The sequence below is a fragment of the Phragmites australis genome, chromosome 1, assembly GCF_958298935.1.
Source record: "Phragmites australis chromosome 1, lpPhrAust1.1, whole genome shotgun sequence".
Lineage (NCBI taxonomy): Eukaryota > Viridiplantae > Streptophyta > Magnoliopsida > Poales > Poaceae > Phragmites > Phragmites australis.
In genome coordinates, this window is record NC_084921.1 from 56120857 (window position 1) to 56146102 (window position 25246).

Consider the following 25246-nt stretch of genomic DNA (forward strand, 5'->3'; position numbering starts at 1 on the left):
ACAGAATATTATTGAACCGAGCTTGCCTCACGAAAAAAAAAGTTGCGCTGGCTCGATCTGAATGGGTGCAGCATTACAAAATTGTAGGGAGTCAAATTTACACCATCTCGTCCTAACTTTTGTCAATTCATCCAGAGCCACAATGGCTGGGCGTCCAAAACAGAATGATCTCCAAATTATCTTGCGAAAGAAAGGACTCCCCCAGAAAGATATTGATCAAATCTAATAAAGAATAAAGAAATTCAGAGGCCTGTACATGCATCCCGCCAAAGCAGTAATTTACATAATTCACATAGCATCTGTAACATTATTTAAAAAAACGATTAGTAACGTCATAAATGGAGTATTATTCTTGCCATCTGGAGTGTTTGGACTATTAGAAATGACAAGATATTCAAAGGCATCTATCATCAATGGATGCGTGGAAATGGGTCTTCAAGCACGACTTGGCAATTTCATCCATAGAGCAAATAGTAAGTGTTCAGAATGCACAATAATGGTCAGATGGTCTACCTTAAAAACTATTAGTTTCTTTAATATACTATTAAGTAGGATCCTTTCATACTGTTTCCACAGATTGTGACGATGACTGTGAATTAGTTCAGGAGTACACACCTTTTCTTAATTTGGAGCAGAGGAATGTGGCTTCAGATTCTTCTGCAATAAAAACACTCGAAAGTACTGGTTCTAACTTAGAGCTCTATCCATTAAAATGTCATCTTGGACTTGTTATTGGACTCCTAGATCATTTGATAACTGCAATATCCCACGCATTTGAAGGTATGGGTTCTCCAAAAGTTTTTCATTGTTACACTGGCGACAACACAAATAACATGTCAGCACCAACTCAATTTACCGATAAGATACACATGGAATTAAATTTCCTAAGAGGCTTGAAATGCCTGAACATGTCAGCAGGAGCTAATCTAGATACAAGATGCGCATGAGCATTATTCCTGTAATGTTTCAGATTTCACCCCCATTGGATAAGATAGGGGAAAGAAACTCAACCTGTTGAGCTTTTGAGATGAGACTTTGAAGCATCCGCTGGTAGGTCTCTGGTTCCTCTGTCATCATTCTCTGTTCATACAAATTCTATTAGGGAAAAATGGACTAAAACTACCAGCAATCAATCAACAATTGGTTCAGTCATACCTTCAAAAGAAAAGCAGCAGAATAATATGCTACCCTTGAATCTGTATCATCCAGAAGACCCCTAATGGACGAATATCAAGCATTAGATACACATTAAAACTTAACCTACTAAGATAATGTAGAATAAAGAAAATACCTGAAGAACTCATTGCCTTCTACTTCCTTCAGTGCTTCTTGATCAGCTGTGCATTTACCAATCAAAAGTAAAAGAAGTGCTGCTCGAATATCTGATGTAGCACCAGGAAGATTGCCTCTTCCGGTGCTACCAACAGCAATACCTAATGCAATATCATCACTGGCTGCCCCTTCAAGTTGTATCAATGGCCAGAAAAACAAAGAAGTTGGTACACGGGCTACAAGCTGCATGGGAGCTATTGCAAGCCCTCTCAGAAGTAGTGCTGCCATTGATGCTTCGCAGAGTAAAGTGGATTGAGTAGATTGATTTATGCTCACATCTTGCAACGTCTCGCTCCGGCAAAGATTCTTGTTTCCTACATTTTGGTGTGATGCAAGGGTTTCCAAATGACTCTCGATGTTCTTGGTTGTACAACCAAAAAGTTGACCAAGTGATTGAAGGCCCCCTAGATGCATCACATTTGCGGACGGAATTCTCAGACATAACTGAGAGAACAGCATGTCGCACATCTGAAAGAGGAAAGTGCAAATCACAAATAATCAATTTAAGAATATTAATGGTAAACTTAATTATCATTCCACAAGAGATCCAGAGGTAAGAGACCGATTTAAGTTCAATGGACTCCAGAGAATTTTTTTAATCTCCAATCAGTTAGAGCAAAGTACAAAATTAATTACTTTTTAATTCTGAGACTATAAATTGAAACTTGAAAGCATAATGCTTGAAACTTTATCAGAAATCAAAGTCCTTTGCAAAGTTCTAACATGCAGGAACATTGCCTGAATAAGCTAGAGGACCAAGCATGTTAGTAAATATGTCTTAGCACATTAAAAAAGGACAAAATGCAAAAAACTTTATGCCCCGTTAGAGACCAGGTCACGCCAGTAACAAGATCTAGCCTGAAGCAGAAAGCCAGAAACTAGTGACTGGAAACTAAATCGACTGACACCTTGAACAATTCCAAAATGCAACATTATAAGCAGGGTCAGTAAGAAGGAACACTCAAATAATCAAGAAAGATTATCATATTACTTCTATTTTTAAAAATGTACTGAAAACTGATGTATTATTTTTTTGGAAACTAACTGTCAGTTTTAAGAAGGCAACTGGTAATGTACGCAAATGACACTGACTTGTAGTACATGTGCCAAATGCGTGCACTCAAACTGAAAGAAATTAAGAAACTTACCTTTAAGATGTTGATATGGTCTGTCTCATTGTTTTGAACTACGAGTAACAAAGCACTATTCATAATATCTATAACCGCGAAAGCTTTATCAAGACGGTTTTTGCTATGATCAACCGTGTGGTCTTGCATGTCACTGTCATCCAATAATAATTTGCAACGCATCAGAAATTTTTCCAGCACATATAGAAATCCCCACCTAATGAAGTTGTGTTTTGACTTCAGAAGCCCACAAAGCATACACACGGGCAGAGAAACTTCTGAAGATAACAAGTCTTGGCTTCCGGCAACTTCAATTTCCTCTTGAAGCTTTTGGATTTTAGACCATACAGAACCATCTGTTTCTTCACTGATTTCTGAAAGGAGCAATTCAACTAACCAAATATAGCCATGGTGCCTATATGATGAAATCTGTGAGTGAAGAAGTGAGTGCAAAGTAGCCCAGCAAAGCCTGGCTCTAAGTGCAACATCAGCATCATCACATCCGTCTTTAATGCTGCTAAAGCACTTGCATGATTTTGTTACTTGGATCATATAAGCAAATTCACTGTCAATCCTGGAAAATGTGCTGACAGTTCCATCAAGTTTCTTGATAACCTTGTCCAGAAGCTACATATATTGAAATTTTTATCAGAACCAGCACAGAAAATGCTACTTAAAAACAAGATTTGTGCAGCTTCCAGGTCATCCACACACTACCTAGTCCCTACTACATAAAGAAGACTTATAACATACATTTCATTGTGTCAACAGAACAAGAGTAATACATATAACAGCATGCTGTGTGATCTATAGGGCAATGATGAAAACAAACGGGGAATTTCAATTTCTACTGTTTGTTTCTATATGCATGTGTATGGGCCATCAATTGTGATACCAGATTAGACAGTTGTGCATACGGCTTATTCACTCTCCATACTGAGACATAATGTTGTACTTGCACTCCTACAAGAGACAAAAAGGAGCAAAGCTACTTGATGAAGATCCTAATGTATCAACTAGCGCTTGATTGTCTACTCTTAGCTTCATGTAAGCAAAGAGCCTTACTTATTGGAGGGGGGGGGGGGGGGAGGCAAAAGAAACACTCATTCAGTATATATCAATATCTTAATCTACTGACATAATATTAGTAGCATATAATTCAAAGACACAAATCACACAATACCACATTTAATTGGTCATATTCTGCAGACTGCGATAATGCCGCTGATATAGCTTTTCTCAGCATATCTCCAACGCCTTCAACGCCATGCTTCACAGATATATAAAAGGCCTCTGGAGCATCAGCAAATGCAAGAAGGGAAGCAAGGGGCTGGGCATCATCATAAGTATAGGTTGAAATACCACCAGCCAAGCATGCTTCGTTTATTTGATGCACTACGTAGTCAAAAATAACAAAAAATAAATCCCGCTTCTCTTCCCTAGAGTTGGCTCGTGAATACTGTAAAGGTGATAGACATAAAACCATTATTTCATTAATACATATAGATAAAGATGACGCAATGAAGCGTACATTAACCAGAAACCTCCAATAAAGTCAGAACAATGTCACCATTATGGTTAGAGAGGAACAATAAACCGGAATGGTATTGCATTATAAGGGCAGTCTGTTATCTCATAATAGATGGAGGTTCGAAATAGAACTGACAGTTGTCTACCAAGAGAAATCTCATATCTAATAATAGATGGAGGCTTGAAACAGAACTGACAATTGGCTACCACATTATGATTCTTTGGTCCCATAAGAGAGAAAACACAAAGCAACACATGACCAGTCTTTCTGGTCTGTCAAATATACAATTTCATGTTGACTAACCCAGCCATGTGAGGCAATAAACAGTGAATTTTCTGTTCCACAAAATTTTCCTATCTATGACCCAAGAAAGTAGTCATCCAAGAGCCCAAGGTAAATAAGTTGGATAGCTGCAGGTGGAGCACAGCTCAAGTATATTTCATTGAGCACGACATATAGGATATACAATCCTAAGTAGGGAGGAATGCTAAGCACTTCAAACGAGAATATCCTACATAGCAGTATAGCGCTAGGCTTTCTTCGTAAACTGGAAATATGATCCATTTTCCTATGGCCATGCTTTGACTTGTTAAAAAACACCTCCTCTTTTCTTTTTCTTTCGTTCTTTTTTGTTTTGCTTGTACTTTAAGCACAACCAGGGTATTAAACCATTCCAGTCAACACATAGAAAGCCCAGATGTCAATTAAACATAAGAACGAGTAAGACTAACCTCAAGACAGATATAGTCAATTCCACCAAGAAGATCAATCCGCTCGTGAATGAAATGTGTATCAAGAACACCATTCTGAGTTGCATCTGATACTTGGTACAACATATTTGTCAGCATGCAAATGAGTTTGCTGTGCACTACTTTTGCCCATGAGTGCTCCACACTAATCTCAAGAAGAGTCTTAACAACCTGTTTCAGATTAAAAGAACGCACAAGTGGCATGCAGAATGTTGTCAGCAATAAATAACACAATTTACAGAAACTAGTAAACAGTTTATACTACATTTTTAGCCAAACTGCCAAAGGCTAACCGTATGTCAAATACATTGAAAGGCCTGACTACATACACCAAAATGCATTGCAGAGTCTACTAGGAAAAATCATGTGATGGAATAGCATTTTAGCCATATCTCAGAAAGACATCAACAGCAATAGCAATAAGCTCAAATCTGTAGATTCGACTTTCTCAGATGTGCTGATAGGTGGCGTTTTTCATTTGCCACTATTTATGGTTGTGACTGCCAGTAAAACAGAAATTTATAATGCATGTTCAAATCATATCATGCCTAGCAGTAAATGGAACATAAAATGGCAAGTTTGGAATTCCTTCTCCAATATCCACCAAAACAGCTTTCAGTATTTCAATTTTTTGCATGCTCCAGAGTCCGTGAAAAATCAGGACTACAAACCCATGAAAAATCAGGACTACGAAATGTTGCAAAACAGAACAAAAGAGAATTTGAAGAAAGGCATGTTTACCCTTATGTCCAGACCGCCCAGTCTACTCCTGATAATCTTCCCTCCATCACAAACAAAGTAAAATAGACAACTCAAAGCTGAGGCCCACACAATCTCCTGTCGTTCCTCCATCTATGGAAGCAAGAAGATCAATGAAAACAAACACATGTATCAGCTTACCGGCAAACAAAGAGACAATGTGTAAAATTGAATTGAGCATCAATCATACTTTAGTACTAAAAATAACCAATATTCTTTGTTAAATAATTTCCAAAGAAAGACAGTAGGAAAAATTGGCAGCTTACATTTACATAGTAGTGTAAATACACGCCCAGATAACAAAAAAGAAGCAAATTCATATATATCACCCAAAAAAAGAAAAAGATAACTCCTTCAGAGAGCAATAATAAAAATTGAATTTGCTTACAGCTAGCACATTTTCCTTGAGATTGAGAGGAGCCGCAATATAACAACCAAAATGCATGTTAAAAGTCACAGCAACAACAAAACCTTTTAGTCCCAAACAAGTTGGAGTAGGCTAGAGATGAAACCCAACAAGACCCAGCAAAGAAGGATGCAAAAAGAAAAAAGAAAGAAAATAAAAAGATATTAGTAATCGTAAATATAGTAATAGTAATAAAGGTAAAAGAAGACCAATAGCCTAATACATGGTTCTAGCACGTGGATTGCAATGTTCAGGTTCTAAAAGTCAATGTTCTAAAATAAAAATTACCTGTACTAGGAGAAGGAGAACCTCAAAAAGTATTTTAAGAATCCATGACTCAAACTGATCAATAGCAGGACTAATCTTCTGCTCTTCTTCAGGTTCTGCTGTCCTCTGTTCATCTATACTCGATCCATATTCGTTGCTCAGGTAAGAGTGGCTCACAGCTTCACTTTTATCTATAAGTGTTGCATCTTCGACAACCATAGGTTCCAGCAGGTGCGCATGCACCCCAAGGTTTAGGATTAAATCAAGAGCCTTTGTTCTGGCAGATGATTTTTGAGAGCTTAACATACCCTGAAAAGTTAATAATGTGAGAAAATTACTTCAAAGTTTCTTTTTTGGGAAACCATAATGAAAAGTATTGTACCTCGAGCATATAAAGCGTCAGAGGTGCAGCAGTCTCGGAGTCCATCATATACCTGGATAAAAGAAAGGAAAACCCCTGAGAAAACATTCACATTATATGATACATAAAAAAGGTATCACATCACAGGCTAATAGCTGTCTCAACTACTTTGACTGTAAACGTGTTCATGGTTACCCAGAACGATCAATGTTGTATATCTTCAATAGCTCACAGGGGATTGTACTTCGTCTGTAAGAATAATGTTGGACTTCTATTTGTAGCAAACAATATATACAAATTTGTGGGTTAACTTAAGTTCAATGCAAGTTGGATATCACGTATGGATTAGGGAAAAGATAGCTTAAGCAACTTCAACAAAGGTCATCCATTCAATCACGACGTCCCTCCCCCAAGTAATACCTTTCAAATGTAGCAGCGCTAAATTTTGAGAGAAGATCTTTTGTCTTCCAAAATTACAATTGTTCGTTTTTTATGCATACACCCTTGTATTATGTAATTAATCACTTGAACAGCTAGTTTCATAAAGGCAAGATAGTAAATAGATAACTTCTTACAATATGCGCATGAACCTAAATCTGCATTTAAAACCTACAAGCAAGACAGACAAGACTGCTAAGAGTTATTCATGATAACAACAGAGCCACTCTTATACACGTAAATACAGAAGAGCGATAAGCGATTCGGATCAAAGATGCATTCATGTGTGGATAATTCACATCACAAAACGCTTGTCTAAAAAATTGAAGTGAAATTTGTACTAAAAAGTTCAAAATGCAGCCTTGGCTAAGGAAATATATTTTCAGGTATTGAATTGTTCATTAGGACATATTATCAGTAGTAAAACTAATCGAGAGAGACTATGACACTATGTAACAACAATTCCAGGGTAGTTAAACAAAATATCAAGAGCATTTGCCAAGTTTAATATTGGATAAGAAATAACAAGAAAGAAAAGTGCACAAAATTATACATGTCAATGACAAGTTTGATAAGGACACTGAATGCCACATCCACTGAAGGTTGCCGACTCTGCGTGGTTAATCTTGATGGAGCAACGGACTGATTTGCATTTGTAGTTGCTTCTGAACACACTTCAGCTATGACTTCAGAAATTTCAGCAGGATTCAATCGTAAGGGTTGCTGCTCACTAGTGAAAGAAGGTAGCACAATGAGCAAGATAAGCAAGCAAATACAGTGTTAGACATGATTGTAACACATTCGTAAAGATACATGGAATTTAAACTGAAGAATATACACGAAAGCTATATGATTCAAAGTGCCTGTGATAGTTAATGAGTTCATCTGTAGATTAAACTATGGAGATTGAGTTCAGGAATGCAACACTGACACTGATCTGTACATTTACGTATCAAGATAGATGTTCCTATAAATGAGGGTGTGCAATATCATACAAGTGAATAAACGAAACTGGAAATGTAGAATGTACCTGTAGTGTCTATACTGAAAAAGGGGCCGTGCTCGAGGCTGAAAGGTGTTTGCTGGTATGTTCATCCTACAAAAAAACGACAGATGATTCCAAAATAAGTTTTTTTAATCCATTGTCAATTTAAACAATTTAAATAAATCCTACAAGTAGTTACAAACATTATGCATAATTGTTACAGCGATGTGGCGAGGCACGACGACCCACCACCTTCACACTTTTACAGCGCTTATGGCGCGTGGCGTGGCGACGCCATACACACATCGGTATGGCGAATACACACATCATAGTATAGGATAGTAGGAAATTATATTGGCAACTAGCAATATAAATGTAGCTGATAGTCTGGGATTTTAGGAAATCAAAATAGCAATGTAAATGTAGCTTATTTGCTTTTTTTTTGTTTTTTTCAGTGAACAATTGACCATTTTACACGTGGGACCCATGGTCCATGGACTCAAAAGCTTCAACATAGCACGACACGACCTTAGTCATCAAGTTCCTAGGACGGTAGGATCGTGGGACGGGATCGAGGAACGTGGAACGTCAATTGCCAAAATGTATGATACGATAGGGTATACCCCTTCGGAACAATATTATATTCCGGAACGTGGAATGTGAACCCATTAAATCTGGGACGTCCATGACCCTGACACCCAATTAGTAGCTATTTAATTTCTTATGTGAGTTAGTATCATGCACTAGATACTTTGCACGAAGGATCCCTTTTCAGTAGTACCATCAGGAATGCACAGAAGATCCTGTTGCATCCAACTGTCCACCAAGAAAGCAGCCCAATTTGGCTGAATCAGTCCCAAACCCTACCTCACCTCTGTCTGTGCAGCCCCAAAACAGCCGCCACCCCTGCCCCTTCATTCCCTACCTCACATCTCTGTTCGAGCACAAACAAATGGGAGAAGGGCGAGCAGCACAACAAAATCAAGAGAAGAACAGATCTCCATTTCTCTCATCTTCCCCCTCCATCTCTCTCAGCAATGAGCTTCCTCCCAGTACGCACATGCCCTCTCCTAATCTCTTCTCCCTCCTCATTTGTCGTCCCTGTCTCCAGGCGGGCGCGAAGCTCGGGCGCCGGAGGGCGGGTGGGCACAGAGCTCGGTGGGGGGCACGCATGGAGCTCGGTGCGCCCACCATAGGACGCCTTCTCACCACCACGGGGACGCCACGCCTATATGGCAGACGCCACACGCGATCTCGCCATGGCCTCAGTGTGGCGAGGCCCAGATTTTTGCCACACCAATATGGCGACGAGAAGGTGACGCCATGACAACTACGACATTATGTGAAGCAACATGCTTTTATACAGGATGCACGAATCTACATAATATGAAGTATCCAACAGCCTTTAGTTTAACATACACAGACGCAGAAAATTGTTTCTAAAAAAGTTGATCTGATCAAGATCACAACTAGAAATATCCAACACACTAATAAGAAGAAATTTGGCAGAGAGGTAACGATTACAATGGGAAAGAAACTTGATGCCAGAAAAGGAAAGTAAAATGTAAAACATTTTATTGAAAACGTGAGGATGTGCTCCATAGCTCCACACAAAATACTAAAATGAAGAATGAAAGGAAAGATATGCTGTTAATCACAACAATGACAAAAATAAATAAATAATAGTGCATAAGGCATACCAAACTTGATTTGGGCCTGATTTCATGCGTTTTGAGGCAGTTATTGCTTTTAAATGACTCTGCGATGATGCAAAAGTACTTGGTGTAGAAGTTGACGGTTGCAGCAAATCAATATCTGGAAATTCCTGGATAACAGAGTATTTCCATTGTTGATCATTAATTTTCGCCTCCATATCCCCAAGTAGAAGAGCTGCAGCACCAACTTCAAGAAAACCATGTGTATGAAAATCTTGAAGACCCACAAAATCATTGCTGGTCGTAAAGGAAACGAGAAACATAGTCAGTGTTTGCAAGACCAAATTAGATACAAAAAAACTAAGCTAAAAAGAAAGGGGACACAAGAACAGCAAGTACAAGAGATCTACCTTTCTTTGGAAGATGTTGGTGCCTGCCGTTCACCATATACATGCCATCGCCAACTTAAAATACCAAAGGATATATATTTGCTATCATCTCCAGGCTCACCCCCATCAACTTTTTCACTTGCTGATGATATTAAATCGGATGGACTATGGCATTCCTTTGACTCAAGATGTTCTCTGTTGCTAATAACTTCTGGAGTTAACTGAGAAACTAAGGACCTATTCAAAAACGATGACAGTGAAGGAAGTGGCTGCTTTGGTGCAACGGACGGGACTATTGGTTGGAATGCCAACTTTGGAATATATCTCGCAACCAATGAGCGAACATAATTTAAAGACTTCACAAGAGATGGTGAAGCAAAGTTGGATATTGGTGGGGCAAGGGGAGAGGAATTTGGCGCAGCTGCTGCTGATACATAATTCTGGCTAAACGATGCAGCCCTGTTATTTGCCATTGGTTCACATTTTGCAATCGTATTTGCACAAAAAAGATCAATTTGACGCAGAGTTTGCACCCTTGGAGGGTACCTGAAGATAAAATGTTTGATAGTATTGACACAAACAAATTGCACAAACTAAAATAAGAGACAAATAAAACAAACTAAAATAAGAGACAAATAAAAATCAACTTACCAAATAAGATATCTCTTTAACAATGCCACACATCTCGGGACAACTGCTGGGCTGGTTCAAAAGATTATCCAAATTAGGAGAAGGGGAAAAACCATAACATTTTAGTATAAAGATGCATCATGCATCTCAAAATGAACCAAGTGAAACAATGAATAATCTGAAGTATCTCTGGTTCATGTTAAAGTATTTCTTTTTTTAACTCCTACTTAATTAACCAATGCATGCTGTTGACGGACAAGAAGATCAAACAGTATGACAGCTGAGCTGTATGTATTCTACATAGGCACATTATGATGAAAAATCAAAAGATCTTGTTTCCCCTTTTGACGTGCAAAGAAAGAATAATAATCCAAAAGAATGATAAACACATTAAAATATCAAAGCTGAAAGCATACCTACGATCACTTTCGGCAAGCGCATAGTCAATGAGGACATTATAAGCCATATCGATGGTTGAAGGGTTGGCTATATAATCCTGCCAGCATAACACCTCCATTGAGAAATGGCATAAATATGAAGCGCTTAAGGTGATGACAAAAAATGAAAGAATCCTGCTGCATTAGATAACTTCTTTGCAACAAACATTGACATCATTGATAGTAGTAACACGCAAAGCAGAGATTCGACAGGGCAGATACTACAGTCAATGCTACAGTGTTGTCATTGTCCTACACGGTATGTAATCATTTGCTAATCATGAAACCATGAGTACCTGGATATGTTCAAAGAATATCAGAATGTTTGCGATAAGTTTTGCTGTGAGGTCATTTGTACAAAATATAGTTTCTTCACATCGTTGAAAGAAGTTTTCTCACTTTTTTAACTACTAAATATAGATAAGAAAATGTGTGTCATTCAATGCATTTGCAATGTTGTACTAGCATGACATAAGGAGCAAATACATCCAGAACAAGTACAGGTCACTCGATAATGGGTTTCACAACGGTGAATAGCATATTGACAAACAACAATACAATACGTAACTGCTGAATTTAATACAAGGGTTCCATGTCACCTCTAGAAGTAGTTCAAGAACAATCCTAGCATAGGCACAATGCAAAATGAAATATATCCAAGGGAAACATCATCTCTCGTTATATCTGGCTCAACCTTAAATTTTGTCAGCATTCTACAGGTGCCGGTACGTCACTGCTCTGCCGTGTGCCAATTACACTCCTAAATGGTTGGAGAGAAATCAAGGCAGCCGTTTTTGGGGGAATAGTTTGCACACTGTATGTACAGAGAATTCATTCCCAAGTCGAATATATGTAGAAAGGGCAACTGCTGGCTAGACATAAGTAAGGGCGTTGGTTGCTCAGTTTCTTTTCTACAGGAAACGAAATTATGGAAAGAAATGGTGGTAAATCATGTACTAACAGCAAGCTATATCTACATGTGGCGTGATATTGCTATAAAAAACCTTGTAGACATCACATCAATGATTTGCCTACTTGTCATTAAGCTCTAACAAAACCAAAATCATAATTTGATTAACGAGTGAAGTACCCAGCAATTAACCCAACCCGAGGTATAAGCTGAGCAAGCGCGAGCTAAAACAAAATACTAGTATATTGCAGGACATGCATGGTGAAGACGCAGAAGCGGGAGTTACCCGGAGGGTTCGGGACGCCTCGGCGGCGGCGGAGGCGGAGGCAGCAGCTGGGCCGTGGCTGTGCGGCGCGGGTGGCGAGAGGCAGTCAGCGACGGCCCGGCGGAGCGGCTCGGGCGGCTTGCGGGCGGAGGCGGTGGATATGGAGGCCGCGGCGGAGATCGATCGCGGAGGGCGGTGCGGTGGCAGACCGGACACCGCCCCCGCGGCATAGTGGCGCGCGCTGGCTACCCGCTTGGACGGCGGCCCCGCCTCCCGGAGCGGCATCTGGCGGCGGAGAGAGACTAACCCTAGGTCTCCTGAAGCTGCGTGGTCGGCATTTGAGGCAGCCAGCCTGGCAGGGAAGGGAACAAACACTCTCTTGTCTTGGCTTGTCTTGTCTGTCGTGTGTGCCCACCTTCCCTTCCCTCCTCCCTCCCTCGCTGGAGCTGGACTCCACCTCTCCTCCCACTCACAGCTGGAATTGATGGAAGATTCAAATCAAGATTGGAGAAAGGATTTGGGTTGGGGAAGAAGAAGAAGGAACAATTGCAGCTCGACCTCATGCAGTGATTGTTTGGGCCTGAATACATACATACTAGCTAGTAGTAATATTGTTTGGGCTGACCAGGCAGGCCTATAAAAAATGTCTCGCTTTTGCAAAAAAAAAATCTTTTACATTTTTTTTTAAATTTTCAAGATCACATGCCCGCTTCCTAAATAATAAAGTTTACCCTACTATCATCCGTTAAACGGGTGATATCTTGTGAGCCAGGCCTATAAAAAATGTCTTCGTTTCGCCTGCGCCATTGGCGAAGCCACGTCACGCCCCCAATACATGGGAGAGAAGAGGAGACGACGAAAGAAGAAGAAGGCGATGCACGAGGGATCGTCAACATCGATCACTACTGGTGCTGGTGCTGGTTTCACCTGAGAAAGTTCCTCCACCAGCACAAATGTACTTACTTGAGATTAACATGTACTTCAAGTTTTACATATGCTATTTCCAGCCACAGCTCTGGGCTGGAGTCAAAAGCACATTAGTTCCAAAGAGGGAAGAGGAGAGCAGTTACTGTGAACATTTTAGAGCTTTGTCCTTAACTGTGGACATAGCTATTCCGATAGTTTTGACTCTGCTGAGACATTGTCCAGGAGCGCTGTGATGTCCATCCCGGGCTGAACGAGGGTTGCGGAGGGAACAGAGAAGGAAGCAGGGAGGAAGCAGGGAGGTGGTGGATTTGGTCCTTTGAGATTGCCTTGATCAAAAGAATTTCAGCCCAACAAGGAAATGGGATATGGGAATTTATTTACTGACTTTGGCACTATGAATTTTGGGAATTTATTTAGTGACCAGGAATCTGCTCTGATTTATGTTGTGTATCTCAGGTTATATCTGGGAGATTGTGAGAAACGGTAAATACTTGATAAGTGTGAAGTTTGCCTGTTCACAGGTTGCCCGGGGTCTCACTATATATGTGCATCTGCAAGATGCATGATTGTGCAGTGGTGTAGATGTGGTCGCCGTTGCTTGGACGATTGTAATGTAAATGAGCACCGAGAGCGAGGATGTCGCTATAATTTCATTAAGAGGATGCCGTGCCTCGAACCCAGGTTGGCTCAGTGAAAATGTGCTCGACTGACCGTTAGCACTGTAAGAGGCTTGATGGATGATTGCAATGTGAAAAAGTGAATTCTTGCTAGGCACTTCTTACTTTGCTCTATGTTGTTATATGATCTACGCGGTTAATGGATTGGAGTGTCACTGTGTGTGTTCAATTATCAGCCATCTTATGCTTGGAATTGTTGAAATTGTACATGAGCGCACCTGCAGATGGGATGGGCTTGGGTTGCCCAATATTTGTTAAGAGATGGTGGATCCTTAACACCTCTCTTGTTCCTTGCCGGTCCGCCTATACAGATCTCAACGACAGGCTGTCAGTCGGCAACGGCTGGTAGAGGTGCGGAGCAGCCGTGGCGAACAGTGGGAGGGCGGCCATTCATCGCAAGGGGCATGGTGGCGCAGTGAGGTTAGCATGCTGCACAGCGCGCCGCGCGTGAGGTCAACCGGCGAGCAGCGACGACTAAGAAAAACCATTCAGAGAGAATAGTGAACATTGGTGCTGGTGGGTCCGTCACCTATTGGAATCAGGTAGAACTGCCATCCTCTTGAATGGTGTTCTTGGGAGGTGGCTACAATGCAAACAGGGTCTACGTCAGGGCGACCCCCTCTCTCCATACCTATTCCTCATTATTGCTGATGTGTTGCAGCGACTGATCACAATGGATGGCTCCATTCAGCACCCTCTCCTGCCCGACCAACCTTGCCCCATCATCCAATATGTGGATGACACTCTAATCCTACTGCCGGCTGACCTTGTGCAAATGCAAACCCTGAGGACAATTCTAAACCGCTTCAGTGCAGCCACTGGACTTCAAATAAACTACCAAAAGAGTACCTTTGTTCCGATTCACGTCCGAGATGATGAGTGTGCGGGACTTGCGGCTATCCTTGGTTGCACTATATCGAGCTTCCTGCAAACCTACCTGGGATTGCCTCTCTCTTATAAGAAACTTCCTGCTACGGCCCTTGACTACTTGGCTGTCAAGGTTCAATGTCATATCTTAGCATAGCAAACACAGTTCCTAACGTCTGGGGGGGGGGGGGCTAACCTTGACGGACGTTGTCCTCTCAGCCCTTCCTACTTATGCTATGGCTATCTTCGAGCTCGCTAAATCAACCTTGGCAAATATCGACAAACCGCGTCTGGCTATGTTGTGGAAAGGAGTAAGTGCTTGCAACGATGGCGATTGCCAGGTGGCTTGCGCCTCAGCTTGCTGCCCAAAAGAAGATGGTGGCCTGAGCCCCAAGGATCTGCACTCTCAGAACCTTAATTTGCTGCTCAAGTTCTTACATAAGCTCTGCTCCAGGGAGGACACACCCTGGTCTCAGTGGGTCATCCGGCATTACAACCCTTTCAGACCAAGTTTCGCACGTCGCTGACATACACTCCGTGCTGGAACACTCTTGCACGGCCCATGCCTCTCTACATGGCAATCACATCTATTGAGGTAGGGGACGACAAAACCACCTTCTTCTGGTACGATGATTGGACAGCCCTGGGTCTCCTCCACCGGGTCCTTCCTGCTGCCTTCTCACACTGCACTGCTAAAAACATCCTGGTAGCTGAGGCACTGGAGGGCGGCACTCTCAACCTAGAACTCCAACCTCGCCTCATAGTCTCTACCAGGGCGGAGCTCGAAATGCTAAATGATAACTTGGCCACCCTGTCTCTAGGAGATAACCCTGACGTCAGAGGGATGAGGGTGCAGGAGCACTGGGTTTCAAGACAACCTTGGCCTACAGAATGATCTGCCCCTCAGGACAAGATACACGCCTCCAAGAGTATAATTGGGACAACTTCGCCCCCAAGAAAGTCCAAATCTTCTTTTGGATTCTTCGACATGGTAACACTCGAACCAGGGCTTTCCTTCACTCGGTTGGCGCCGTCTGGAGTCCTTTTTGCCCCTACTGCCCCTCTACCCCAGAAACTATTGACCACCTCTTCGTTGCCTATCCTAGGATTAGTGAACTGTGGGCCCACGTGATGCTTGGTGATGGGCCTGTAAGCTCTCTGGACGCCCTCTGCCCCCTGATGTACTCCGCCTTCACTCAATGGCCCGCGACTCTCCGCAACACAGTCATTCTACTGATGCTCTGGGTTGCCTGGAAACGACGTAATCGCATGATCTTCGATGGGATTCACATGAACCTCGTGAACACCGTGTAGCTACTTCGCGACCACTTCGGCCTTTGGGTCATTCGGGCACCCTCTTTAGTCAACACAGAGGACATGTTGGATTGGTGTGATACCGTGATAGATGTAATCACCTAAGGAAGCAACCCAAACCTCCCCATCCCACTCTCTTTGTACGCCCCCTGTTGTATCTCGGCCCACCTTGTAATGGTACCTCTGTACTTTGTACTTTTCAATGAGAAAAAATTCAGGTGGGTAACCCCCACCGTTGTTGCTGTCGAATATATAATTATAGGGTATGTGAACATAAGGAATATATCATATATGAACAGGGTATGTACGACACGTATTAAGATGTTTTAGATATCACGGAACCGAATCAGCGGTACCTGATACATCTGAAATCACAGAAGTACATATCAGGAAGGTTTCGATTAGTTACCTAACTTGATACGGTTAGTACTCAAAACAGATCTATCTACTTAGATATCAAGGAAGACAACTCTCTATCGACTACGGCTGGATAAGAGTCGATACTCACACCCCTATATAAGGCTGGGGGGGAAGGAGAAGAGGGGAGACGAGAACAAGACATAAGAAAAACATAGGAAGAGAGGACTCGAGGCAAGCATTAAGACCCTAGTACATGAGGTACTCGGCGATCAGGGCCGGCTCTGGGCCAGGGCGGGAGGTGCGACCGCCTAGGGCCCAAGCCGGAAGAGGGCCCCACGGGCCACGGCAGTAGTCTCGGGGCGTGGCCTGCAGCCTGCCTGGTGCTGCTCTGGGCTCTGGCTCCCGCAGTCCGCAGACGGGCAGACGGCCAGACGCCAGACACGGAGACACCAGCGTCCGCGGCCGTCACCTAGGCCCTAGCGCCCCAGCCCCCAGCGGCCAGACGTCGTAGACGGGAGATGGCCACCGGCCAGACGCAGACACGCAGTCACGCAGACGGCAGCGCAGTCCGCAGACGCCAGTCGCCAGAGTGCCAGACCGACGGCCGGACGGGCGGACGGCGCAGTCGCGCGGGTGAGCGGAGCGGGCCAGCCGCCAGGCGCCAGCGGCCAAATACAGGCGTATCGCGCTGGTATCGCGTACAGCAGACGCTGTCCCTGAGACGCTGACTCGCTGTCTCGCTGAGACCGTGAGAGTTGAGACGAGTCTTGTTCTTGTCCTGCCGTCGGTGCATGCAGTGACGCAGACGCAGCAGTGCAGCACGCCTCAGTCGGCCTCACGCAGACACTGGTTAGATGATTAGATCCCTTATTCCCTTTTTTCTATTTACCTATTTTGTTTGACTGGATGGCTAATTTAATTGTGCAAATTGCAATTCGCTGATTTAATTTGTACGGTTATTCGTAGATGAAACAGTGTACATTGGTTAGGTCGTTAGGGTTCTTGTTGCTTATTTTCCTTTCTAATTTCAGGCGTTAGAATGTTGCCTAAGAAGCATTTGTCAGGTGCTGAGAAAAGGAAAAAAAGAAAACGAGAAGATCAGTTTATTGAATCGCAAAAGGGTGCTATACATAAGTTTTTTTCAATTTCAAGTAATGTTGTTTCCGGTGATAATCCTGAAGATATAGATGATTGTAGTACAGAAGATCAAGGGCAGGAACCTAATCATAATTTAAATGCAGAAGTTGATGTCAATGAGGATGGTACAGGGGAACAAAATTTATCGCCTTCATCTGATACTGAAAATTCAAATGCTGATGAACAAAAAGATTCTTTGTTAGCTATCTATGATCCTAGAACATGGGACAATCTTGACAATAGGGGAAGAGATATCTTAATTGAAAAAGGACCTGTGAGAGAATTGAATTTGCAGTTTCCTTCGGATAGTAGTGGTAGACATTTTTCATATGCTTACTACTCCAGGAAGTTAAGTAATGGTGAGGTTGTTGATAGAAAGTGGTTGGTTTACTCTAAGCATGTGGACAAAGTTTACTGTTTTTGCTGCCGATTGTTCAAATCAAATCAGATCAAAACTTTGTTGGCATATGATGGACTGAGGGACTGGAAGCATCTCAGTGGGAGACTCAAACAACATGAGAACAGCGTTGAGCATATAACAAACATGAATACGTGGAATGAACTTAGGTTGAGGTTAAGGAAATATCAGACAATTGATGATGATTTGCAACGGGAAATTGCAACGGAAAAGGAGCGTTGGAGACAGGTTTTGGTAAGAATAGTTTCTGCTGTGAAGCTTCTTGCTAAACATAATTTGGCCTTTCGAGGATCCAATGAGAAACTTTATCAGGATAACAATGGTAATTTTCTGGGCACAATTGAAATGATTGCTGAATTTGATTCTGTGATGCAAGAACATATTAGGCGCATTCAAAATAATGAAATTCATCATCATTATCTTGGCCACAATATTCAGAATGAGTTAATTTCTATTCTTGCTCATGCCGTGAAAAGTTTTATTTTAAGGATCATCAAGGATGCCAAGTATTTCTCTATTATCTTGGATTGTACCCCAGATGTGAGCCATGAAGAACAAATGACTCTAATTGTGCGGTGTGTTAATATGTCAAGTAACATTCCGAGAGTGAAGGAGTTCTTTCTAGAGTTCTTAAAGGTGGATGACACATCAGGATTGAGGCTTTTTAACGAATTGATGAATGCATTGTACTCTTTTGATTTGAATGTCGCTGATGTGAGAGGTCAAGGTTATGACAATGGTTCTAATATGAAGGGAAAACACCAAGGTGTTCAGAAGCGTTTGCTTGAAATTAATCCAAGAGCATTATATATGCTATGTGCATGTCATAGTCTAAATCTCACTCTTTGTGATATGGCGAAATCTTGCAGCAAAGCTATTTCATTCTTCGGTGTTATACAGCGGATATATGCATTGTTTTCATGTTCTACTAAAAGGTGGAAGATTTTGCTTGACAATGTTCCAGAACTAACTGTCAAATATTTGTCTAATACTCGTTGGGAGAGTCGAATAAACAGTGTACAAGCTATCAGGTACCAAACTCCCCAAATAAGGTCAGCTTTGTTGGAACTGGAGACATCTTCTACTGATGACCCAAAAGCAGTGAGTGATGCTCAATCTTTGATAACTGCACTTGAGAATTTTGAATTTTTATTTGGTATGGTTATTTGGCATGACATTTTATTTTCTATAAATATGGTGAGCAAGAAGTTGCAGTCCAAAATTGTGTGTATGGATGCTACTCTCAAACAAATCGATGGGGTCATCTCATTTTTTAAGAGGTACAGAAATGAAGGCTTCACTTCTAGTATTGATATTGCAGAAGCCATTGCATCTGAATTGGATGTAGAGCCAAAATTTCCTACAAAACGTCAAGGTAAAAGAAAGAAGCATTTTGATGAAGAAAATGACCTAAATGAAGAAACACAGTCAGCTATAGAATCCTTCAGAGTTAATTACTTTCTAGTCATGATTGATGTTGCAATTGCTTCATTGACTAATCGATTTGAGCAGTTGAAGGCATTTGAAAATGTGTTTGGTTTCTTATTCAACTCAAAAAATCTAAAGTCCTTAGATGATACTGATCTACGGAAACATTGCACTACTTTTGTAGAAGCTTTTTCTCATGATAACTCATCTGATGTTGAGTTAAATGATTTTTTCTCTGAATTAAAAGTGCTGCAAGTAATTTTGCCAGATGTTTTGATGTCAGCACCTGAGATTCTTCAGTTCGTTATAGCTGCAGATTGCTATCCAAATGTCTCTGTTGCCTATCGGATCCTCTTAACTGTACCTGTGACTGTAGCTTCAGCTGAAAAAAGTTTCTCAAAATTAAAATTACTGAAAAACTATTTGAGGTCAACTATGTCACAGGAAAGATTGAATGGTTTGGCTATGTGCTGCATTGAGAAGAATGTCTTGGACAGTATTGATCTCGATATTGTCCTTAATGATTTTGCATCAAGAAATGCCCGAAGGAATTGTTTTTTATGAGAGACATTGGGTATTCATCGTCTCTTCTTTTATGAAACATTGTCAATGAAGTCATTTGAGTTTGGTTCTCGACTTCTCGTTCTTATTTTAGGTAATCTTACTAGTTTTATTTTGCTGTTCTTTAAATTTTTCTATTGTAGTATCGACATTATTCATCGAGATTTAAGAATATGTTAGAAGTTAATTTTTACTAATTACTTCTCGGTTTATCATATTAGCAATGTTCATTTATATAATCTTAAAAAATAAATGATTTATAAATTATACAAATGAAAATAATATTTAGCTTTAAGGGCCTATAGTGCCGCGGTCGCCTAGGGCCCTCAAAACTGTAGAGCCGGCCCTGTCGGCGATCTTAGCTTTAGGTTAGATCATATCTGATACACTCTTTGTAATAGATTCAGCCCCATTGCATGTACCCGAGATCATCAATATACGACAACAACACCCCCATAGGACGTAGGGTATTACTCCAATCGGAGGCCCAGAACTGTATACATCGATTGTCCCGTCTCATGATTAATCCCTGCACTCGAAGGTGCCCAGTCTATTTATGGACACATTGTCAGGAACTAATGTTCGACAGTTGCCTAAAAAAAAAGGTGTGCATCTTGTCCTTGTTCGGCTCTTATTTCCTTTGATTTATATGCTCATATTTGTCAAATATGAATTTCAAATCGTCATTTTGACTTTTGAATTCATAGGTTTAAGTTAACCCGTAGCTCTGAATCGTGCGAGTCTTAGACTTGTTCAATTTTGACGGATGTTTGTTTTTGCATAACTCAATGTAAATTGTACTCGCATAATTCATTGTTTTTTCTCTGGCACGGATCACTTCTGCCGCTTACAACACTTGCGGCCTAAAAAAAACTCGGTTGGAGGGTTTTGCAAGACTTACCACTGCCAAATTAAACTATCTAGGTGTAGGCAAATACCAAGAGTAACAAGTGTGAATCACTCACATGATCAAACTCTAGACTAATCACCTACTTAGATGCACACTAGATCTTAATTAACACTAATCAAATTCTTAATCTTTTGCTAATTATCTTGATCCTCAACTTTAACTCTAAGCTGGCTCAAACTGTCTCCAATATGTGTATATGCCTGGTGGGAGTGGGCAACCTAAAATGGTTGGTGGATGAGGTATTTATAGAGTCAACCTCATAAACTAGCCATTGAGAAGGAATCTGTGAAATTCCTAGTAACCGTAACATGCGGTGAACTCACCGCATCATGCGGTGACTCTTTTTCTAACAGTTTGAAATTCAAATGTTGGATCCTTGTCAGAACCCACCACATCATGAAGTGAACTTCTCTGAATCCTGAAGCCTTTTTGGAAATGAAGTATGATACATTGTCTCATGGTCACCTCGTCATGTGGTTGCTTAACATTGGATCTTATTGGCTTGCAACCTCTCAACAATGTCACAATCACCACATCCTTTTGCACCAATGATGCGGTGACTAGGTTCCTAATAGGACTTGTCCAATTATATATTTATTAAGTCCTAATCTTTGTGGCCTATCTTGCTTGTCTTAGGTATTCGTTATAGTCTATTAGAACTAGTCAAACCTAGCATATATCACCTACTATTTAACTAACCTAAAGACATTATATAAGCTATTAAACTCAAATCTCTCTTTATAGTACTATCAAAGAGAACAAACATATCTACATAAGTAATGTTCTCAACACCAAGATCACTTGTGTAAACAAATAGATCTTTATACCTTAATGAAGCTCTTATTTGACATTGATGTCCTTTGAGGCATTTGGAACCATAAGTTCATCATATAGCATCCATGAGATTAAGCCTTATATACTAGCAAATAATGTTAGTTACGCTGACTATATTGATATTAATCACCAAAATCACATTGACCATATGCTAGAGTCCTTGATTTTTCACGACGAGCTTCTCATCTTAAGAAAGAAAAAGGAAAACAAGGGGTAGGAAAGGGTAGCAAACGCCGCTTAGCCCGCTATAAGGTGGTGTTGGTGTGTTTGAGTTATTATTGTCTAGTCAATCTATAGTGTATTATAAGACGTATGAGGACTTTTAATACTCTATTATATATGGGTCTATATTAAATTTGAAGGAAATACTATAGCTAGTTTATTGGAGTGATTGCTCATTGTATTATCTAAAGATGACATGACAATTTTTACAGCTAATAGTTGACCCTTTTTTTAGATGCTCCTATCGTCTCATGGATTTGATGATAAAACTTGAGTAGTTGTATGTGCGTGGGTGGATGAGAGATCATGTATTCATGTGCGTGCATGGACGACCCGATCGAAGGGGAGATGGAAGTGTGATGGGGCTGGCCGGAGAGAAGGAAGCTTAAGCTAGGCAGCAGTGCAGGGAAAAGGCGCGCGGCATGCATCGGCATAGGCCTTCGAGAAAGCGGCAAAACTAAAGGCGCGAGAGAATCTGATTCCCTGACCTCCTCCAACATGCATGCATGCAGTGCGCATCTCAAGAATTCAGGATCTTGGACCATTGCATCACCAACAAGCCCTACCAAATTAAATCAAGCACAGATACACTTTATTTCTCTCTCCTCTAGCTAATTTCTTACTAATGCTGCTGCTACGATATGCTTCTTTCACTTTTTTTTGTGCCAGCTTTGCCCTGTGCTTTAGGGCGCAGCATTTCATCACCATCATCGTTGTCTTCTTCATATTTCAAATCGTAAGTAGGTCCTTCTCCTTCCCGGCCAGCTTCTATATATGGAATAGATAATATGCATGCATTGTTTTTTGAGCTAGTCCCATCTGATCTATCGTACTTCTCCAATTCATGCATGTATGATATATGCATGACCAATCATTTCAGATATATCACTTATTTTCTAAAAGGAAAAAAAAATGAACCATTGGCCAGACGAACGAGCTCGAGAATGCATAATCGGTATTGAATCATATTTGTACTAGTAATATCGTTTAAGACCTCTATCTATAGTGCTATGAGTTAGAATTAACCTTTCTCATATATAAGCATTGAGCTAGCAGATCGATGGTCATGAAAAAAAGATTTGATCAACGACTAGTAATTTAACTAGCTGTCATGGTTAACACACATGCATGCAAATCCGTTTGTTTTTCCCTGATACTGATGCACATATACCTAGGTGACATTCTACTTTGAAAAAAGAAAGGAAAAGTAAGAAGCAGCCTCACTTTAATTTGAGATCAGCGGCATTTGACTGCACGCACCTTTTCCCTACTGTACTAGAGCAATGCAAATTAGCTACGGATTTAGCATAGGATAGATCAAAATGACATTGCTAATTTAACTTGTATGCATCCTGTGCGCATCTTGTATATGTATATGGTCATGCATGCAGCATATGCTTCTCAAAATCCTCTGGCATGCATATACATTCATACGCTACTTCTTTCAAAAAAAAAAAATCATACATAAATTTAGCTGCATATGCTTGCAGCGGTTCCAGAGACTTGCAGCGCACATCAGCATGTTATTGATTTTCCCAGTTGAGCATATAAATGGTACAAGTTTATATGCGCAATTTGGCACAGATATAATTAAACATCACCGGATCGAAGAGATAACAGAATTTGACTGCTGATGGAGAACATTGGTGCAGAGAGCAACCCAGATCCATGTGGAAGAGTAAAACTTAGAAGAACGAAATTAAAGAAACCATGAATATAGATATAGAATCCCAGCAATACTATAGAACGGTAATCGATCAAACGTTATATATAGTGTTAATTCGTGTTTCCATTATTTTCTCCTTAACGAGATCTCCCCGTCAAGTTCTTGCAATATTTGGAGATTGTGTGCGGCACATCAGATCATAACACCATTTTCAATCACCCACCATATATGATCATGTAATTCATATATAGACCTAGCTAGATAATTTGGCGCTGATCTGGTCAGCTAGATCGAGGTTACCTGCAGTGCTAGCTACTGGCCGGAATAATAGAAAGCCTGCTGGCCAGTGACATCTCCATACATGGCCCTAGTTGGGTACTCCTGATCTCTCTTGATGGGCATCACGTGAAACTCTCGTCCATCTTCGCTGCTGAAACCTTGGCGGCCTCCACTCTCTAACCCTAGATGGAACATGCTCGGCATCGCCATCTGATGACCCATAGCGTGCAAGAGCGGGAAGCTGTGCATCTGCGATTGCGCCCTCCATTCCTGCTCCATCATCCCCGACCCCGGTACACTGCTCCCACCGCCCCCAGGGAAGCTCAAGCCAAGGTTCGCCATGTCAAAGTCAGTGAGACGGTATTGCTGCAAAGGCGGCAGGATCGACGACGCACCGGTGCTGAGCATAACTCGGAGATTGGGCGTCACAGTGGCAGTGGACGCCGACGATGTTGCCGATGCCGATGCTGCGGTAGTGGCTGCAACGGTGGACGCTGATGATGACGCCTTTGGCTTCGCGCGCCTGGCGTGGCGACTGTAGCCGCCGCCAACGGGGACGGTGCGGAGGGAGCCGCCGCGCGTCCAGTAGCGGCGGCAGGCGCGGCAGAAGTGGCGGGGCTGAGTGAGGGAGTAGTTGTTGAAGTAGCAAAACTTGGTGTTGGTGGAGTCGCAGCGGGGGCACTTGAGCCCTGGCTCCGGCTGCGGGATCCTTGCTAGCCGGGCGCGCTCCGACATGGGCATCGGCTTGGCCGCCCCTCCTCCTTCAGCAAGCTCCCCGGCAGCGGCAGGCATGGCTGATCCATGTTGGTGAAGATTGGCTTCACCACCAGCAACAGCTGAAGTACTAATACTATTGCTGCTATTTGGCTGCACCTGCGAAAGATGCACGCGATCGATCCATCGATCGATCGTTATAGCATAAATCCAAGATTTATATATGAACGATTTGATTCCACAAGGATAGGATATATTCTCCTCTCCAGCTCGATCCCTTCTTTTTTGCGAACAAAATCTTTGAGATGGAGCTATAATATATATGCATACCTGCTGCTGCAGGTTAGTATTCCAGCTGCTTGAGGAATCTAGGAAGGCACAAGGGAAGATCATGGTGCGTGGCGATCTTGATTATATTCTAGTTAGCTGAGCCTGACCTTGATCCTGGCCTCTATCTTTTGGGAGGAGTTAATTGCTTCTCGCCTCTATCTTTTGGCTTGATAGGAGCTTGTTGTGGAGGAGAAAGCAGCAGCACCAGCAGCCGGGGAAGGGTAGGGGAATATATATAATGGTAATGGAAACGGAATCACACCTTTAGCTTTGCAAAGTAAATTTTATAAAACTCTGTTCTATAAAAGATCATCTCTCTTGTGATGACATGTGTCTACTCACTCTCTCTCCTCTTCACCCC

At 41.7% G+C, this 25246-nt stretch overlaps 3 protein-coding genes across 5 annotated transcripts; 1 reads left to right on the forward strand and 2 right to left on the reverse strand.

Annotated features, from left to right (window-relative positions):
- Nucleotides 1-6: 6 nt before the first annotated feature.
- LOC133929781 (uncharacterized) lies at nucleotides 7-12791 on the reverse strand. Of its 3 annotated transcripts, none has more exons than XM_062376557.1 (18): nucleotides 12263-12791; nucleotides 11046-11125; nucleotides 10651-10701; nucleotides 10021-10545; nucleotides 9656-9907; nucleotides 8001-8066; nucleotides 7524-7700; nucleotides 6554-6605; nucleotides 6193-6480; nucleotides 5481-5591; nucleotides 4722-4910; nucleotides 3643-3918; nucleotides 2481-3086; nucleotides 1292-1800; nucleotides 1156-1216; nucleotides 1012-1080; nucleotides 616-813; nucleotides 7-222 (listed from the first exon to the last, which is right to left on the reverse strand). In XM_062376557.1, exons 1-17 carry the CDS (start codon nucleotides 12524-12526, stop codon nucleotides 730-732), a joined length of 3660 nt encoding a protein of 1219 aa, XP_062232541.1. In that variant the 5' UTR covers nucleotides 12527-12791; the 3' UTR covers nucleotides 7-222; nucleotides 616-729. The 3 variants fall into 3 exon arrangements, with proteins under 3 accessions (XP_062232541.1, XP_062232552.1, XP_062232545.1); XM_062376561.1 differs by having other exon boundaries at nucleotides 213-299; XM_062376568.1 differs by lacking the exon at nucleotides 12263-12791 and having other exon boundaries at nucleotides 10651-10696.
- Nucleotides 12792-17425: 4634 nt separating this feature from the next.
- Nucleotides 17426-19933, forward strand: LOC133886585 (uncharacterized). Its single transcript, XM_062326279.1, has 2 exons — nucleotides 17426-19097; nucleotides 19263-19933. The coding sequence occupies exons 1-2, from the start codon at nucleotides 17426-17428 to the stop codon at nucleotides 19931-19933; spliced, it is 2343 nt and encodes a 780-aa protein (XP_062182263.1).
- Nucleotides 19934-23646: 3713 nt separating this feature from the next.
- LOC133929816 (dof zinc finger protein DOF3.6-like) lies at nucleotides 23647-25220 on the reverse strand. The gene is made up of 2 exons (XM_062376585.1): nucleotides 24886-25220; nucleotides 23647-24714 (listed from the first exon to the last, which is right to left on the reverse strand). The coding sequence occupies exons 1-2, from the start codon at nucleotides 24946-24948 to the stop codon at nucleotides 23875-23877; spliced, it is 903 nt and encodes a 300-aa protein (XP_062232569.1). The 5' UTR covers nucleotides 24949-25220; the 3' UTR covers nucleotides 23647-23874.
- Nucleotides 25221-25246: the final 26 nt, after the last annotated feature.